This window comes from Chiloscyllium plagiosum, unplaced genomic scaffold (genome assembly GCF_037043375.1).
Source record: "Chiloscyllium plagiosum isolate Xiang-an unplaced genomic scaffold, Cpla_swu_hap1 HiC_scaffold_8, whole genome shotgun sequence".
Lineage (NCBI taxonomy): Eukaryota > Metazoa > Chordata > Chondrichthyes > Orectolobiformes > Hemiscylliidae > Chiloscyllium > Chiloscyllium plagiosum.
The window spans coordinates 79,716,597-79,740,236 of NW_028270146.1; the positions used below are offsets into that span (position 1 = coordinate 79,716,597).

At 43.4% G+C, this 23,640-nt stretch overlaps 1 protein-coding gene across 1 annotated transcript in view; it reads right to left on the minus strand.

Annotated features, from left to right (window-relative positions):
- Positions 1 to 4,074: 4,074 nt before the first annotated feature.
- Positions 4,075 to 23,640, minus strand: part of stxbp6 (syntaxin binding protein 6 (amisyn)) — a 299,405-nt gene continuing 279,839 nt past the window's right edge. The window contains exon 6 of the mRNA XM_043698033.2: positions 4,075 to 8,124. Within this exon, the coding sequence (XP_043553968.1) occupies positions 8,101 to 8,124 (24 nt within the window). The 3' untranslated portion in view covers positions 4,075 to 8,100. The remainder of the gene's footprint in view (positions 8,125 to 23,640) is intronic.

Genomic DNA, 23,640 nt, shown 5'->3' on the forward strand with positions numbered 1-23,640 from the left:
AAATGTTTTTCGCACAAATTCTATGTTAGTATGCTAATGATAAACCAGCTTAATCTAGTTATAGCAGGGCTTCTAACCACGTTGATCATTAGCTAAACTTGTCCCAGCACACTTCAAATCAAAGATTTTGCTTAAATTGTAAGCAAATTTTAATGAAGTGTGAAGTAAATCATTTTGCTATGGAGACTGTGGAGATAAACACTGGATAAACACTTAAAACAAAGTGAAAATTTCTAATGTAGGTACAGGAACAAAGGGTTTGGATTTATGTCATAAGGGGTCAGAATGTCAAAGTATTTACTTAAACTTTTTAAACTTTTAATTCCAAACTGTGATGTTTCTAAAACGAGAACTACTACACAGAAAAAGATAACATTTCTGATTGCATGTGTAAATTGTCAGAGAAACTTCAAACAGGGAGAGACTTTACAACAATAGATAATGAGGGTTGACCATCACCTGTCCCAGTAGGAAACTACCTTTGCAGATGTGTTTGTTTTACCCTCCAAGGTTAATACAAAAACTCTACTTGGGGGAGTGGGGGTAGTCCTATGGGATTAAATGCTCATGTGTGTCATACAGCACAGAAACAGACCTTTTGGTCCAACCAGTCCATGCTGACCATAATCCCAAACTAGTCCCATTTGCCTGCACTTAGCCCATATCCCCCAAACGTTTCTTAATCATGCACTTATCCAAATGTCTTAAAATTTGTAACTATACCACAACCACCATCACTTCCTCCGGAATTTTATTCCATATTCATACAAAGTTGCTTATCATGTCTCTTTATATTCTCTCCTTAAAAATATGCCCTCGTGTCTTGAATCCCCCACCCTTGGGAAAAGGCACCTGTCATTCACCTTATCTATACTCATGATTTTATAAATTTCTACAAAGGTCACCTCTCAACCTCCTATGCTCCAGTGAAAAACATCCCAGCCTATCCAGCCTCTCTTTATAACTCAAACCTTCCATTCCTGTTCAAGCATTAGTGGGCTGGGAGGTGACAGTCAAATAACTATTCCCTAGTTACTCCTGTGTTGCAGATAAAGGAAAACCCTTGCTCATTATGCATGCTGCTAACAAACTCAAAAATCTTGAAAATACTTTGCTCGGTCACCAATGTTACCACTACCGGTACAACGTAATGATGATCACAATTCATTTTAGTAGCTCTCATGAACAATTCAGAGGCTGATTTGTATAAACTTGCAATTTTGTTGATACTATTTCAGTGTGTAGATGTTATTTATTCTCATGAGAAAATTGATAAACTTATCTTGTTATTACAAGCCAGGTTAAATTGGCTCTTTTTAAAACTGATGTGAATTTGAGTCTAGAGAGAGATTCAAAGGAAAGGGATTTTTTTTTTTACAAATTAACTTTGTTGCTACCAACTGAGGGGATAAGTGAATAAAGGCGAGCTAGTTCATCCCTTCTCCAGGAGTGTAACAGTTTGGGTACCACATCTGTAAACAAAACAAATTGAGGAACCTTGTCCAGAATCAGATCATAACATAGCTCAACAAAGTTTGCTTTAAGATTTGTCGCTCAGGTGCCAGTTGCCACCATTGTCGTTATGTTTGCAGAGCTGGCCCCCGTCTAGGTGGTATCTTCAGAGCTTTGGAGCCTCCGGTGAAGCACTGCTGTACGGTGTCTCCTGGAATTCAGTTGGTTTTGTTTCTGCTGCTTCCGGCTGCTGTGTAGTGGTTGGCATATTGGGTCAAGGTCTGTGTTTTTGATGGAGTCCATGAATGAATGTCATTCCTCTAGAAACTCTCTGGCTGTCCTCTGTTTAGCTTGTTGTATGATCGTTGTATTGTCCCAGTCAAATTTGTGGTCCTTGTCTGTGTATATGGCTACAAGAGTCAGCTGCTTGTGGTGTTTGGTGGCAAGTTGGTGTTTGTGGATGCGGATTGCTAGTTGTCTGCCTGTTTGCGGTATACAGTGTTTCATGCAGTCTTTGCATGGAATCTTGTAAACTAAGTTTGTCTTGCACATGATGGTATTGAGTCTTTTGTTCTGGTGAGTTGTTGTCTGAGCCTGGCTGTCAGTTTATGGGCTGTCATGAATCCCAGTGGCTGGAGAAGTATGACTGTTAGATCAGGAACGTTTTTTTCCCCAAGGTAGTGTGGCTAGTGTGTTAGGTCATTGCATTTTCTAGTCATGTTGTTTGTCTGCAAGACACCCATGGATGAAGATGCGGGGAGATCCGTTCTTGGGAAAGACTTTATAGAGGTGTTGTTCTTCCCTTTGTAGGTCGGGAGTGCTACAGTGTGTTGTAACCCTTTTGAACAGATTCTAATTCAGCCTTTCCTTTGTGAGTTTGCTGTTGCAGTTCAGGATCTGGTTCACATGTGTGGCTTTTCTGTACACTTTTGTTGCATATTCACCATTGTTCTTTGTACCATCACATCCAGGAATGGTGGCTGGTTGTTAATTTCCTTCTCTCTTGTAAATTTGATCGCTGTGAGCATGGTGTTGATAATTCAGTGTGTTCTCGATTTCTGTTCTCTTAATTATTGCAAAAAGTGTCATCCATGTATCTGATCCAGAGTTTGGGTTGGATTTATGGGAGGGCTATTTATTCCAGCCTTTGGATCACTGCTTCTGCTACGAGTCCAGAGATGGGTGAGCCCATGGGTGACCCATTGATTTCTTCATATATCTGGCTGCTAAATATGAAGTGTGTCGTCAAGCACAGGTGTAGTTGTTTGAGTACGCAGTCCTTGTTGATAGGTTCCCTGCCATGTCATCTATTCTGTTTGTCCAGGAGGTTGGCTATTGTCTTTCTGGCTAAGGCTTTGTCAAATGAGGTAAACAGCACCTTTACATCGAATAAGACCACAGCCAGCAGTCCCTAATAGCCATACACACAGGTGACAAGGACCACAAATTCGACTGAGACAACACAACAATCATAGGACAAGCTAAACAGATGACAACCAGAGAATTTCTACAGGCATGGTACTCATCCAGAGACTCCATCAATAAACACATTGACCTAGACCCAGGATACAAACCACTGCAATGAACACCTGTGACTGGCAAACAGAAGCAGCAGGAGCAAAACCAAATGAATTCCAGAAGAGACGGTACAGCACTTCACAGAAGGCTCCAAAGCACTGAGGATCTCACCTAGAAAGGGGATGAAACATCTGCAAACCAACTTGCCAGCTCAGCAAACATACCCACAACTATAGGTCAATGAAGGTAGCAGATTTAGTTAATAAATCATGCAGCATTCCAGAATTTAATAATAGGGACACAGATGAAGGAGGCAGTGATGAACCTGTATAGAACGGTAGTTGCAATTGGAGTAAAGTTTTCAGTTCTGGGAATCACACTCTAAAGAGTGAGCAGGCATTAGAGTACAGAAAAGACACAAAAATGGTTCCAGAGACAAGGAACTTCAGCCACATTTGGAGATTGGAGATATTAACGCTTTTTAAAAAATATATAGAAGGTTGAGAGGAGATTTGATAATGGTATGCAAAATCATGATTGATCTAGATTTAGAGAAAATATGCATAAAATGGTCCATTGTCACATGACTCAAGAATGAGGAGGTATAGATCAAAGATAATCAGCAATAAAAAGCTCTAGAAACTGGAGGAAAAGTATTTATATCCAATGTATAGTTGAAATCTGAAATAAATAAGCTGGGAGTGTGGTGAAGGGAGCTTTGATTGAGGCATTTAAGAATGGGAAAGTATGAATCTAAAAATGAACATGTATGGCTAAAAGAAAGTGCAGGGAAGAGCATTAGATGAATTGCTGTTCAGTAAGCAGTGCAGAGGTATCAGACTGAGTGTGAATGTCAGAGGGAGAAACATAGTGACTGACTGCATATCTGTTAACCAAATTGAACAATTTCAAAATGAATCCCAAAATCAGAAGGAAACATAAATTAGAATTGGTGAATTAAATGTTGAGTCAGTCACACAAAAGGTAAACAGATTGTTTGGTCAGAGAGAAAATTAAAAAGACAGAAAACTGTTTCAATTTAAATTCTGAAATTTTTAAAACCTAACAATTAGAACCTGAAAGAATGAGATGGCAAACTTGTAATGGTTGTTATGTTCTTCTTTTATTTCAATTACCAGTTTCTGCAGCATTTTAGTTTCGAATCAAGAACGACTATGTTACGAAACAGGGGCTTTCACATCTGTTTAGTTTATATGTACAGTGCAGCTAGAATATCACATTTTTCAACTCACAAATGATGAGGCAAACAGTGGATCATGCTTTCAAAGCTAATGGTACAACATATGCAGTGCCACCAGCTCAGTATCTGCCATGTGTACTAGCTACAAGATACATTGCAGCAATTTGCTAAGGTTCCTTTGACAGCATCTTCCCAAAGCATGAGCAATAAGTGCTGGCCTTGCCAATGATGACCACATCCCATGAACAAACAGAAAAAGATACTGGTATCTAACCATGCATCTACTCCTCACAAAAAACTGCTGTACCATTTACTAATAAATAGCAGCACGTGCTATTAGCCTCACCATTAACTTGATAGGAAAATCTAGGCCATTAAAATATGATCAGTACTGATCCACCACAAGAGTGCAATTAGGATTACTGCAAAATATATTCGCAGCAGCAAATGAACAACAACTGTAGGAGCCTTCATAACATGAAACATTGCACTGAAAACATGATACAGAAAATATTTTACTGCACTGAATGGAAATTTGTAAAGAAAGGTAGCAGTTAAAAAATGTTAACGTAATGGTCTCAGAGGTTTCAGTCTATGAATACAACTTGTTCACCAATGTCTGAAGTAGACAACCTCCGCCCTCTATTCAGTTGACATATGTGTCATTGCAGTTCCCCACCATCACCGAAGAAGCCTAGTGAGGAAAGATGATCCTTCACTACCACTTAGGGGTAACTGGGAAGGGTAATAAATGATGGTCTTGTGGACAACACAAACATTCCAAGAATTACCATACATACTCGATCTCATGGAAAAGTCGACCCCCTATTTTTCGCCAAATAACCTGGAACTTTCCATACATCTCGTGTAAAAAACGGCCCTAGTCCTTCACAGGGTAACAGATCAACGTTTATGAGGCAGTGTGCCAGCCGTCATGTCCTGCTCCAGCTTTCTGATCTGCCAGTTGTTCTGCTCCGCTCCCAGCCCACTGGCTGTTGAGACCCCCTCTGGGTTTTCACAATTACCATAATTTGTCTTTTGTTTTCTTTATTTGTTTATCGAGATTAATTGGGCTTCTGCTAGTGATACAGTATGAATTTTGACAGGCATGATTTCAGCCCCTCAAAAGTAGTATCTATATAATAGTTGACCCCATAAATTTAACCTTAAAGTGGTAAAAAAAAATCAACTATTACTCGAGTATATATGGTAATTGAAAAAAAAAGTTACAGGTGGAGAAGAAATTTGAATTCAACAAAATCTAGAATTAAAAGCTTAGCCTAATGGCAACCATGTACCCACTGCTAATACCCACGTTAGGGAGGAAATCAGCTCTCCTGACCTGGTCTGATCTATGATTCCAAACTCTCAGTGGCTGACTTTTAACTATTTTTTGAAATAGCAAAACAAGCAAATCACTTTCAAGGCAATGAGGAATGGGCATTAAATACTGATCTAGCCAGTGAAACCCACATCTCCTGAGGCTTTTTTTCAAAAACAAAAGCACTACATCTTCAATAGCAAACTGTAACAGTCCTCCGGTCAGTCTCTCACTGCATACTCTCTATTAACTTGATCTCATCTAAAACTCTGCTGCTTGTGTTCGATTGCACACTATCCCATTTGCCCATTATTGTTGTGGTTGCTGACCTTTATTAGCTCCTAGTTCAGAAATTCCCTGACTTAAAAATTCACACTATATTTAAAAATCACTTGAGCTCAGCACTGCCCTTAACCATAAACTCTTCCAACTCTAAATTGCTCTAAATTTTGACTTCTTGCCCATTCCTCATTTTCATTGCTCCAGCATTGGTGGCTATGTTTTGGTTGCCTGAACACTGGAATTTCCTCCCTCCATTTTCCCCCTTAAAAAGGGTCTAAAAGAATATACTGGAAACATGCTTTGCCCGGAAATTATTTCAGAATTCAAACAATTGTGTATATTCAATATGAATTTTCCATTTTGATGACAATCTTTCCCTTTGTTGGTGAATGATTTAACTCGATTGTAGAGTTATATGCCAGATACCTCAATGCAGTAAACAGAAACAACACTGCTGTTAAAGGTTTTGCTTTTGGAACATTAAGACACTTTGCCTCGAACGAATGTGTCGATTGTCCCAAACAAAGGCGACTTCATGTCATGCCCGTTATATTCATATTTATGTTCAAAGGAATGGGCCCACTTAATTTTGTGGCAAGATCCTGAAGGTAAATAATTTTATAAAACACATGCTATTGGACTGTTCAGTCCTGACCATCTTACTCAGTGGCAACTGATCTAATCTAACCTGTATCCTTGTATATGGTCAGTGCAGTCTGATCACAGGTAAAATCACTGAGTCAAAAACAGCAGCAACTGATGATGGAAGAACACAGAAAATTAACAATTTTCACTGGTTGCCAACGTTTTGTTCGGCAGTACCAGCAGCACCGAAGAGTGCACTTTTCTTTGAGTGCTGACAGTTCAATACTTCTAAGGGAGTTTTGGTCCCTACCACTGGACAGAGCAACTGTTGTTCACCAAGCAGTTACTCAAACCACTCAGTTTCATAATTACAAACTTTATGATTCAGCTGGGAAAGTAGGGAGAGTGCAATGCTGTAGATTTTCTGGTGACATATTCGATTAATAGTTTAATTCTAAGATAGGTACACATTATTGAGTCTAAGCCAGAAAATTCTGTAGTATTCCTGGGCACTGAATAATACACCAGCCAGCATGTGCAAATTGCAGTTCATAAAAATACAGAAATCTGACTGACAATTATCATAAACTTGCCAGGAAGTCAGGGACGAGCGTTGCGCATGAGATTGCAGATGAGCCTGATTTTCCAAAATGGACTGAAAAAAGTGCTTGTGTGTGCAATCTGAACAAGTAGCCCAGCATATTTTCAAGGGATTTATTTCAAGTTTAATCCTTCGATCAAAAATGTTAATTATTTTAGCTGTACAGTACAATACAACTTTATACAAAAAAGCATATTGCACAATTAAAATGTTTTAATTGGTATCGAAGGTTGGAAACAGTAGAACAGAGCAATAACTCACACACTGAAGAGACAGGCACAGAACTTCACAGCACACATCCTGCTGCAGTCAGAATTAACAACATATACCAAATGTCAGGATTGCCTTTGGGTTTTTAAAGTATTTGTACAAGGAGTTTACCTGCAGTGTTTTACTGTTACAAAACACCAGTGGCTAAGTGTGACACTCTTATCATAATCTACCCAAGTCTGTGACATTTTACAGGAAAAAACATTCTTCAATATGAAACATTTACCTGAATTATTTTTCCATTATGCTACTCAATAATACACTCGTGCTAATTACCACACAGGTTGAAAAAGAAATGAGTTTCCTACATTGCATTTGCAGCTTTGCAATACCCCAGTTTTCCTCATGAGCCAGAATGAGTGCCTCAGTGTATAGTTCACAGTAATTGGACAATTACTGGATGGTTTTAAAATAAGGAGTCACATAATTAAAAATAGACATAACATATTGCTCAGTCACAGTTTGAGTGACATTATAGTTTGAAAAGTCCAATTCCTATCACAAAAATCTTCAGCCACAGTACAGTTTATCAAGATTTAAATAATTTTTAAAAAAATAATCACTGAAATTTCTATTACTACTGTGTAATACAATACTACATTAATTAAAAGCTGTCGAAGTTGAAAGCCTACAGTTATCATTCAGGGCTACTAACAGCCTGATATCTAAGACACTGAAAAAAAAAGATCAAGAGATTATTTTGTTAAACATTGCTAATGAAATTTTTAAAAATATTGTAACATATTCTAATATTGGCAGCATCAAGTTTGAAGAAATAACTTTCCATTAAAGGAAATGCACATTAACAAACTTCTGTCACTCTGCGTGAAGATCACCCTGGACACAACTGTCAAATGGTTTGGCAACTGCTCAACATTTGTGCTTCATTGCAAGCTGCAAAAGAGAAAGAAAAAAATTGCATTATCATAACTCATTAGCAGCAATACACGGATAGTCAGGAACGATAGAATCTCAGTTGCTAATTCTGAGTCCCAAATTGTACTCATTATATTATAATTAGGCACATTTGCTGAGGAGAATATTAACATCTTTTAGAACTATAGTTCAAACTAAATATTCACTTTAAAAATAACAAATTAACTTGAATAATCGAAGTTATGAATTCTGAAGTTACTCAACTAAGGTGATAGGGATATAACTAGAGTACATCAGGAATTAACAAGAGTAGGTTGGAAACTGAAATTCTACTGACTCAAAATCAAATATGTATTAAAGAATAATATTCTAACGAATGTTTGTGCAGCTGCTAGATTACATGGAATAAACAGGACCACATCTCTCAGGATAAGAGGTCGGATTCTGAAAGGAAGAGTGAATAGATGTGACAATGGAAAAACACAGCAGGTCTCCTCGGATGCTGTCTGACTTGCTGTGCTTTTCCAGCTTCATATCTATTGATTCTGGCTTCCAGCATCTGCAATCCTTACGGTCTCTAGATTCTGAAAGGAAGTTCACGGAAACGTAATTCTTCAGCTTGCTTCACTAATGGTGTCAGAGCCCACATTATTGATTTCATACCATCAGCCAGGCTAATTTACAAGTATGTTGCTCATTGCTACTTATTTCAACTAACTGTCCCTTGACCAGCTAAATTTACTGTCGACACCACCAGACAGCTGGTCACAAAATGACACTCCTTCATTTCAATAAGAAGTTCAAAGAGGGTCTTTCATATTTTCAAAATCGAAAATTGCTCCAGGAATTTTTAATTTAAAACTACCATAGTATTTATTATTGAAAACAATAAGTATAGTTCAACAGCATTGAGGTCTGATGCACAGGCAAACATTTAGAGTTTGCACGAATCATTGATTGGTTAAGAAAACTCCATTAACATATCACTTACCAAATTTGTGCAGAAAAACAAATATAAGTGGATAGGTGGCCTGAACTTACCATTTAATGACAATGCCCAGGGACTATAGGTGCCTTGTGGAATCTTGCACATAAATCAGTTTTCCATTTTGGAAGCTGGTAAAGACATTGGCTCCTCAGGGGACTGCAGTCAAAGCCAAGGAAAATTGTGGCCAACATTAGTACCAATGACTTGAGCAGTCAGAGATGTGGTTCTTCGATTAGAATTTGGTGAACTGGGTAAAAGATTAGCAAACAGGACCTCAAAAATAGTCATCTCTGTTTACTCCCAGTGCCACATGCAACTGAGTACAGAAATAAGCAGAGGAAAGATGCTAAAGGAGGGAGGGCTTTAGATTTCCGAGACACTGGGACTGGCACTGGGGAAGGTGACACCTTTACAAGTTATATGGGTTGCAATTGAACAGAAAATTAAGAAGAAAAAAAGGGCGCTAATGTTAGGTGTCAGGGAGAAAACACAATTGAGAACTAAAAGGAAAACAGGAGGTTCAGTTGGGTGGGGATAAAGCAAATTAGAGAAGGAATTATGAACAATGCTAGCAGCTAACATTAAAAGGGAATCATCAAGTATTCTATTACCAAATCAAAAAGTGGTAAAAGGAGTAGGTTCAATTAAGGGCAAAGAGAGATTTTTAACATTGAAGCAGAAGCTCTGATATTAAATAGATGCTTTACATCAACATTTATTAAGGAAGTAATACACATGCTGTGGTGACAGAGTAGTAAGTTCTGTCACAAGAAGGGCTCAAAATTAATAAGGAGGAAACACTGGATTGACTATTGATGTTTAATACTGACAAGACCACCAGGATCAGATGAGATCCATCCAAGGATATTGAAGGGCGACTGTGTCGAAACTTCAGGGGCACTGGTCATAGCTTTAAATCTTCCTACACTCAGGACAAGTACTGGAGAACTGCAGAATTATAGATATTATGCCTGTGCTCAAAAAAGGTTTTACACAAAAATTCAGCAAATACCGACGGATCAGTTTAACATCAATGACAAAGATATTTCAGAAACAGGATCAAATTAGTAGTCACATGGAAAAGGTTAGGCTATTTAGGGATAGCCAGTATGGATGCTTGAAAAAGGGAAATTTTGTTTGATTTGTTTGAAGGACTTTTTTGAGGTGGTAACAGAAAAGGTAATGATGGTAATGCTGTTGATATGATTAACTTTCAAAAGGCAGATGGTACAATGCCACACAATAATTGAAAAAAGGTCAGATCAAGGAATAAAAGGGACAAGTAAAAACGTAGATGCAAAATTAATTCCGCCTTGGCGGATGGGCACCCTTAGGTCCAAGACTGAACGTCCTGGACAGCGGACATGTTCTCCAATTGGGAGGGAGCACTCAGTTTGTTGATTATTGTGCGGTGCCCATTCATCCGCCGCTGTAGCCTGTGCTCGGTTTCACCAATGTACCATGCCTCAGGGCATCCTTGCTTGAAGGGTATGAGATAGACAACATTGGCCGAGTCGCATGAACACCTGCCCCGAACATGGTGAGAGGTGTCCCCACACATAAGGTGGACTTCGGGACTGGCAGCAGCGAACAGTGGCCAAGCAGAGGCTGATAGCTACGTTCGGGACCCAGAGGGAGGACCTCAAACAGGACCTTGGATTCATGTCACACTACAGGTGACCACCATTATATATACACACTGACACACACACAGGCACAGACACTCCTACAGACACACACAATCCACCATGCACCTTAAACCCCTTTACACATGCGCATACACACACACTCTCACAGACAAAGACCCCTTTACACACACACACTCACAGGTAGAGACCCCTTTACACATGCACACTCACAGGCATAGACCCCTTTACACATACGCAGACCCCTTTACACACACACACACACTCACAGACACAGACCCATTTACACACACTCACAGACACTCTCACAAAGACCCCTTTACACACACACTCACATAGACCCCTTTACACATACACTCTCACTCTCTCAGAGACAAAGATCCCTTTACACACACCCACTCTCAGATATAGACCCCTTTACACACACACTCACAAAGACCCCTTTACACACACACGGACACACTCACACAAAGACCCCTTTACACATACACAGACACACTCACACAAAGACCCCTTTACACATACTCTCACGGACATAGATCCCGACACACACACACTCTCTCATAGACAAAGACCCCTTACACACACACACTTACAGACATAGACTCATTTACACACACAGACATACACACACACAGACATAGACCCCTTTGCACGCACACAGACCCCTTACACAGTCATAGACCCCTTGACACACACACACACACTCTCACAAAGACCCCTTACACAGACATAGACCCCTTGACACACACACACACTCTCACAAAGACCCCTTACACAGACATAGACACCTTCACACTCACACACACACACAGACACAGACACCTTCACACTCACACACACACACAGACACAGACCCCTTTAAACACACACACACACCCCTCTTTACACACACACCCCTCTTTACACACACACACACACACCCCTCTTTACACACACACACACACACCCCTCTTTACACACACACACACACACACACACCCCTTCACACACACACACACACCCCTTTACACACACACACACCCCTTTACACACACACAGACCCCTTTAAACACACACACACACAGACCCCTTTAAACACACACACACACAGACCCCTTTAAACACACACACACACAGACCCCTTTAAACACACACACACACACAGACCCCTTTAAACACACACACACACACACACACACAGACCCCTTTAAACACACACACACACAGAGACCCCTTTAAACGCACACACACATACAGAGACCCCTTTAAACACACACACACACATAGAGACCCCTTTAAACACACACACACAGACCCCTTTAAACACACACACACACAGACCCCTTTATACACACACACACACAGACCCCTTTATACACACACACACACAGACCCCTTTATACACACACACACACAGACCCCTTTATACACACACACACACACACACAGACCCCTTTACACACACACACACACACACACACACACACAGACCCCTTTACACACACACACACACACACAGACCCCTTTACACACACACACAGACCCCTTTACACACACACACACAGACCCCTTTACACACACACAGACCCCTTTACACACACACAGACCCCTTTACACACACACACACACACACACACACAGACCCCTTTACACACACACACAGACCCCTTTAACCACACACACACACAGACTCCTTTACACACACACACAGACCCCTTTACACACACACACAGACCCCTTTACACACACACACAGACCCCTTTAAACACACACACACACACAGACTCCTTTACACACACACACAGACTCCTTTACACACACACACACACAGACTCCTTTACACACACACACACACAGACCCCTTTACACACACACACACACAGACCCCTTTAAACACACACACACACAGACCCCTTTAAACACACACACAGACCCCTTTAAACACACACACAGACCCCTTTAAAAACACACACACACACACACACACACACACAGACCCCTTTAAACACACACACACACACAGACTCCTTTACACACACACAGACTCCTTTACACACACACACACAGAGACTCCTTTACACACACACACACACAGAGACTCCTTTACACACACACACACACAGAGACTCCTTTACACACACACACACACACAGACCCCTTTACACACACACACACACACAGACCCCTTTAACCACACACACACACAGACCCCTTTACACACACACACAGACCCCTTAACACACACACACAGACCCCTTAACACACACACACAGACCCCTTTAAACACACACAGACCCCTTTAAACACACACACACACACACAGACTCCTTTACACACACAGACTCCTTTACACACAAACACACACAGACTCCTTTACACACACACACACACAGACTCCTTTACACACACACACACACACAGACTCCTTTACACACACACACACAGACCCCTTTACACACACACACACAGACCCCTTTACACACACACACACAGACCCCTTTAAACACACACAGACCCCTTTAAACACACACAGACCCCTTTAAACACACACACATACAGAGACCCCTTTAAACACACACACACACAGACCCCTTTAAACACACACACACACAGACCCCTTTAAACACACACACAGACCCCTTTAAACACACACACAGACCCCTTTAAACACACACACACACACACATACAGACCCCTTTACACACACACACACAGACCCTTTTACACACACACACAGACCCCTTTACACACACACACACACACAGACCCCTTTACACACACACACACAGACTCCTTTACACACACACAGACCCCTTTACACACACACAGACCCCTTTACACACACACACACACACACAGACCCCTTTACACACACACAGACCCCTTTACACACACACACACAGACCCCTTTACACACACAGACCCTTTTACACACACACACACAGACCCCTTTACACACACACAGACCCCTTTACACACACACACACACACACAGACCCCTTTACACACACACACAGACCCCTTTACACACACACACAGACCCCTTTAAACACACACACAGACCCCTTTAAACACACACACATAGAGACCCCTTTAAACACACACACACACACATACAGACCCCTTTACACACACACACACAGACCCCTTTACACACACACAGACCCCTTTACACACACACAGACCCCTTTACACACACACACACAGACCCCTTTACACACACACACACACAGACCCCTTTACACACACACACAGACCCCTTTACACACACACACAGACCCCTTTACACACACACAGACCCCTTTACACACACACACACAGACCCCTTTACACACACAGACCCCTTTACACACACACACACAGACCCCTTTACACACACACAGACCCCTTTACACACACACACACAGACCCCTTTACACACACACAGACCCCTTTACACACACACACAGACCCCTTTACACACACACACAGACCCCTTTACACACACACAGACCCCTTTACACACACACACAGACCCCTTTACACACACACACACACACACAGACCCCTTCACACACACACAGACCCCTTTACACACACACAGACCCCTTTAAACACACACACACACAGACCCCTTTAAACACACACACACACAGACCCCTTTAAACACACACACACACAGACCCCTTTAAACACACACACAGACCCTTTTACACACACACACAGACCCCTTTACACACACACACACAGACCCCTTTAAACACACACACACACAGACCCCTTTAAACACACACACACACCCCTTTAAACACACACACACACCCCTTTAAACACACACACACACACACAGACCCCTTTAAACACACACACACACAGACCCCTTTAAACACACACAGACCCCTTTAAACACACACACACACAGACCCCTTTAAACACACACAGACCCCTTTAAACACACACAGACCCCTTTAAACACACACACATACAGAGACCCCTTTAAACACACACACATACAGAGACCCCTTTAAACACACACACATACAGAGACCCCTTTAAACACACACACACACACACATACAGACCCCTTTGCACACACACACACACAGACCCCTTTAAACACACACACACAGACCCCTTTAAACACACACAGACCCCTTTAAACACACACACACACAGACCCCTTTAAACACACACACACACACAGACCCCTTTAAACACATACACACAGACACAGACCCCTTTAAACACACACACACACACAGACCCCTTTAAACACACACACACACACAGACCCCTTTAAACACACACACACAGACCCCTTTAAACACACACATAGACACACAGACCCCTTTAAACACACACACAGACACACAGACCCCTTTAAACACACACACAGACACACAGACCCCTTTAAACACACACACACACACACAGACCCCTTTAAACACACACACACACAGACCCCTTTAAACACACACACACACAGACCCCTTTAAACACACACACACAGACCCCTTCAAACACACACACAGACACACAGACCCCTTTAAACACACACACAGACACACAGACCCCTTTAAACACACACACACACAGACCCCTTTAAACACACACACACACAGACCCCTTTAAACACACACACAGACCCTTTTACACACACACACACACAGACCCCTTTACACACACACACACAGACCCCTTTAAACACACACACAGACCCCTTTAAACACACACACACACCCCTTTAAACACACACACACACCCCTTTAAACACACACACACACACACACACAGACCCCTTTAAACACACACACACACAGACCCCTTTAAACACACACAGACCCCTTTAAACACACACACACACAGACCCCTTTAAACACACACAGACCCCTTTAAACACACACAGACCCCTTTAAACACACACACATACAGAGACCCCTTTAAACACACACACATACAGAGACCCCTTTAAACACACACACACACACACATACAGACCCCTTTGCACACACACACACACAGACCCCTTTAAACACACACACACAGACCCCTTTAAACACACACACACAGACCCCTTTAAACACACACAGACCCCTTTAAACACACACACACACAGACCCCTTTAAACACACACACACACACAGACCCCTTTAAACACATACACACAGACACAGACCCCTTTAAACACACACACACACACAGACCCCTTTAAACACACACACACACACAGACCCCTTTAAACACACACACACAGACCCCTTTAAACACACACACAGACACACAGACCCCTTTAAACACACACACAGACACACAGACCCCTTTAAACACACACACAGACACACAGACCCCTTTAAACACACACACAGACACACAGACCCCTTTAAACACACACACACACACAGACCCCTTTAAACACACACACACACAGACCCCTTTAAACACACACACACACAGACCCCTTTAAACACACACACACAGACCCCTTCAAACACACACACAGACACACAGACCCCTTTAAACACACACACACAGACCCCTTTAAACACACACACACAGACCCCTTTAAACACACACACACACAGACCCCTTTAAACACACACACACACAGACCCCTTTAAACACACACACACACAGACCCCTTTAAACACACACACACACAGACCCCTTTAAACACACACACACACAGGCCCCTTTAAACACACACAGACCCCTTTAAACACACACACACACAGACCCCTTTAAACACACACACACACACACAGACCCCTTTACACACACACAGACCCCTTTACACACACACACAGACCCCTTTACACACACACACAGACCCCTTTACACACACACACACAGACCCCTTTACACACACACACACAGACCCCTTTACACACACACACACAGACCCCTTTACACACACACACACAGACCCCTTTACACACACACAGACCCCTTTACACACACACAGACCCCTTTACACACACACACACAGACCCCTTTAAACACACACACACACAGACCCCTTTAAACACACACACACACAGACCCCTTTACACACACACACAGACCCCTTTACACACACACACAGACCCCTTTAAACACACACAGACCCCTTTAAACACACACACACACAGACCCCTTTAAACACACACACACACAGACCCCTTTAAACACACACACACACAGACCCCTTTAAACACACACACACACACCCCTTTAAACACACACACACACACCCCTTTAAACACACACACACACACCCCTTTAAACACACACACACACAGACCCCTTTAAACACACACAGACCCCTTTAAACACACACAGACCCCTTTAAACACACACACACACAGACCCCTTTAAACACACACACAGACCCCTTTAAACACACACACAGACACACAGACCCCTTTAAACACACACACACACACACACAGACCCCTTTAAACACACACAGACCCCTTTAAACACACACAGACCCCTTTAAACACACACACATACAGAGACCCCTTTAAACACACACACACAGACCCCTTTACACACACACACACACACACACAGACCCCTTTACACACACACAGACCCCTTTACACACACACACAGACCCCTTTACACACACACACACAGACCCCTTTAAACACACACACACAGACCCCTTTACACACACACACACACAGACCCCTTTACACACACACACACACAGACCCCTTTACACACACACACACACACACAGACCCCTTTAAACACACACACACACAGACCCCTTTAAACACACACACACACAGACCCCTTTACACACACAGACCCCTTTACACACACACAGACCCCTTTACACACACACAGACCCCTTTACACACACACAGACCCCTTTACACACACACACACACAGACCCCTTTACACACACACAGACCCCTTTACACACACACACACACACACAGACCCCTTTACACACACACACACACACAGACCCCTTTACACACACACACACACACAGACCCCTTTACACACACACACACACACAGACCCCTTTACACACAGACGCCTTTACACACACACACACAGACGCCTTTACACACACACACACAGACCCCTTTAAACACACACACACAGACCCCTTTAAACACACACACACAGACCCCTTTAAACACACACAGACCCCTTTAAACACACACAGACCCCTTTAAACACACACACACACAGACCCCTTTAAACACACACACACAGACCCCTTTAAACACACACACACACAGACCCCTTTAAACACACACACACACAGACCCCTTTAAACACACACACACACAGACCCCTTTAAACACACACACAGACCCCTTTAAACACACACACACACACAGACCCCTTTAAACACACACACACACACACAGACCCCTTTAAACACACACACACACACAGACCCCTTTAAACACACACACACAGACCCCTTTAAACACACACACACAGACCCCTTTAAACACACACACAGACACACAGACCCCTTTAAACACACACACAGACACACAGACCCCTTTAAACACACACACAGACACACAGACCCCTTTAAACACACACACAGACACACAGACCCATTTAAACACACACACACACACACAGACCCCTTTAAACACACACACACACAGACCCCTTTAAACACACACACACACACACAGACCCCTTTAAACACACACACACACACAGACCCCTTTAAACACACACACACACACACAGACCCCTTTAAACACACACACACACACACAGACCCCTTTAAACACACACACACACACACAGACCCCTTTAAACACACACACACACACACCCCTTTAAACACACACACACAGACCCCTTTAAACACACACACAGACACACAGACCCCTTTAAACACACACACAGACACACAGACCCCTTTAAACACACACACAGACACACAGACCCCTTTAAACACACACACACACACACAGACCCCTTTAAACACACACACACACACACAGACCCCTTTAAACACACACACACACAGACCCCTTTAAACACACACACACACACAGACCCCTTTAAACACACACACACACACACACACAGACCCCTTTAAACACACACACACACACAGACCCCTTGAAACACACACACACACACACACACAGACCCTTTTAAACACACACACACACACAGACCCCTTGAAACACACACACACACACAGACCCCTTTAAACACACACACACAGACCCCTTTAAACACACACACACAGACCCCTTTAAACACACACACACACAGACCCCTTTAAACACACACACACACAGACCCCTTTAAACACACACACACACAGACCCCTTTAAACACACACACACACAGACCCCTTTAAACACACACACACACAGACCCCTTTAAACACACACACACACACACACACACAGACCCCTTTAAACACACACACACACACACAGACCCCTTTAAACACACACAGACACACAGACCCCTTTAAACACACACAGACACACAGACCCCTTTAAACACACACAGACACACAGACCCCTTTAAACACACACAGACACACAGACCCCTTTAAACACACACACACACAGACCCCTTTAAACACACACACACACACAGACCCCTTTAAACACACACACACACACAGACCCCTTTAAACACACACACACACACAGACCCCTTTAAACACACACACACACACACAGACCCCTTTAAACACACACACACAGACCCCTTTAAACACACACACAGACCCCTTTAAACACACACACAGACACACAGACCCCTTTAAACACACACACACACACAGACCCCTTTAAACACACACACACACACAGACCCCTTGAAACACACACACACACAGACCCCTTTAAACACACACACACACAGACCCCTTTAAACACACACACAGACCCTTTTACACACACACACACACACAGACCCCTTTAAACACACACACACACAGACCCCTTTAAACACACACACACACAGACCCCTTTAAACACACACACACACAGACCCCTTTAAACACACACACACACCCCTTGAAACACACACACACACACACACAGACCCCTTTAAACACACACACACACAGACCCCTTTAAACACACACAGACCCCTTTAAACACACACAGACCCCTTTAAACACACACACACACACAGACCCCTTTAAACACACACACACACAGACCCGTTTAAACACACACACACACAGACCCCTTTAAACACACACACACAGACCCCTTTAAACACACACACAGACCCCTTTAAACACACACAGACCCCTTTAAACACACACAGACCCCTTTAAACACACACACAAACAGAGACCCCTTTAAACACACACACACACACAGACCCCTTTACACACACAGACCCCTTTACACACACACAGACCCCTTTACACACACACACAGACCCCTTTACACACACACACAGACCCCTTTACACACACACACAGACCCCTTTACACACACACACACAGACCCCTTTACACACACACACACACAGACCCCTTTAAACACACACACACAGACCCCTTTACACACACACACACAGACCCCTTTACACACACACACACACAGACCCCTTTACACACACACACACACAGACCCCTTTACACACACACACACACAGACCCCTTTACACACACACACACAGACCCCTTTACACACACACACACAGACCCCTTTAAACACACACACACAGACCCCTTTAAACACACACACACACAGACCCCTTTAAACACACACACACACACAGACCCCTTTACACACACAGACCCCTTTACACACACACAGACCCCTTTACACACACACAGACACACACAGACCCCTTTAGACACACACAGACCCCTTTACACACACACACAGACCCCTTTACACACACACAGACCCCTTTACACACACACAGACCCCTTTACACACACACACAGATCCCTTTACACACACACACAGACCCCTTTACACACACACACACACAGACCCCTTTACACACACACACACACACAGACCCCTTTACACACACACACACACACAGACCCCTTTACACACACACACACACAGACCCCTTTACACACACACACACAGACGCATTTACACACACACTCACAGACCCCTTTACACACACACAGACCCCTATACACACACACAGACCCCTTTACACACACACAGACACACACAGACCCCTTTATACACACACAGACCCCTTTACACACACACACACACAGACCCCTTTACACACACACAGACCCCTTTACACACACACACAGACCCCTTTACACACACACACACAGACCCCTTTACACACACACACACACAGACCCCTTTACACACACACACACACAGACCCCTTTACACACACACACACACACACAGACCCCTTTACACACACACACACACACAGACCCCTTTACACACACACACACACACACAGACCCCTTTACACACACACACACACACAGACCCCTTTACACACACACACACACACAGACCCCTTTACACACACACACAGACCCCTTTACACACACACACACAGACGCCTTTACACACACACACACACAGACCCCTTTACACACACACAGACCCCTTTACACACACACAGACACACACAGACCCCTTTACACACACACAGACCCCTTTACACACACACACACACAGACCCCTTTACACACACACACACACAGACCCCTTTACACACACACACACAGACCCCTTTACACACACACACAGACCCCTTTACACACACACACACACACAGACCCCTTTACACACACACACACACACATACCCCTTTACACACACACACACACAGACCCCTTTACACACACACACACACACAGACCCCTTTACACACACACACACACAGACCCCTTTACACACACACACACAGACGCCTTTACACACACACACACACACAGACCCCTTTAAACACACACACACAGACCCCTTTAAACACACACACACAGACCCCTTTAAACACACACACACACAGACCCCTTTAAACACACACAGACCCCTTTAAACACACACACACACAGACCCCTTTAAACACACACACACACACAGACCCCTTTAAACACACACACACAGACCCCTTTAAACACACACACAGACACACAGACCCCTTTAAACACACACACAGACACACAGACCCCTTTAAACACACACACAGACACACAGACCCCTTTAAACACACACAGACCCCTTTAAACACACACACACACACACACACACAGACCCCTTTAAACACACACACACAGACCCCTTTAAACACACACACACAGACCCCTTTAAACACACACACAGACACACAGACCCCTTTAAACACACACACAGACACACAGACCCCTTTAAACACACACACACACACAGACCCCTTTAAACACACACACACACAGACCCCTTTAAACACACACACACACAGACCCCTTTAAACACACACACACACACAGACCCCTTTAAACACACACACACACACAGACCCCTTTAAACACACACACACACACAGACCCCTTTAAACACACACACACACACAGACCCCTTTAAACACACACACACAGACCCCTTTAAACACACACACACAGACCCCTTTAAACACACACACACAGACCCCTTTAAACACACACACACAGACCCCTTTAAACACACACACACAGACCCCTTTAAACACACACAGACCCCGTTAAACACACACACACACACAGACCCCTTTAAACACACACAGACACACAGACCCCTTTAAACACACACACACACACAGACCCCTTTAAACACACACACACACACACACACAGACCCCTTTAAACACACACACACACACACAGACCCCTTTAAACACACACACACACACACAGACCCCTTTAAACACACACACACACACACACACAGACCCCTTTAAACACACACACACAGACCCCTTTAAACACACACACAGACCCCTTTAAACACACACACAGACACACAGACCCCTTTAAACACACACACACACACAGACCCCTTTAAACACACACACACACACACAGACCCCTTTAAACACACACACACACACACACACACACACACAGACCCCTTTAAACACACACACACACAGACCCCTTGAAACACACACACACACACCCCTTTAAACACACACACACAGACCCCTTTAAACACACACACACAGACCCCTTTAAACACACACACACAGACCCCTTTACACACACACACACAGACCCCTTTACACACACACACACAGACCCCTTTACACACACACACACACACACAGAGACCCCTTTAAACACACACAGACGCCTTTAAACACACACACACACAGACCCCTTTAAACACACACACACACAGACCCCTTTAAACACACACACACAGACCCCTTTAAACACACACACAGACACACAGACCCCTTTAAACACACACACAGTCACACAGACCCCTTTAAACACACACACACAGACACACAGACCCCTTTAAACACACACACACAGACACACAGACCCCTTTAAACACACACACACACACACACAGACCCCTTTAAACACACACACACACACAGACCCCTTTAAACACACACACACACACACACAGACCCCTTTAAACACACACACACACACACAGACCCCTTTAAACACACACACACACACACACACACACACACAGACCCCTTTAAACACACACACACAGACCCCTTTAAACACACACACACACAGACCCCTTTAAACACACACACACACACAGACCCCTTTAAACACACACACACAGACCCCTTTAAACACACACACACAGACCCCTTTAAACACACACACACAGACCCCTTTAAACACACACACAGACACACAGACCCCTTTAAACACACACACACACACAGACCCCTTTAAACACACACACACACACACACAGACCCCTTTAAACACACACACACACAGACCCCTTTAAACACACACACACACACAGACCCCTTTAAACACACACACA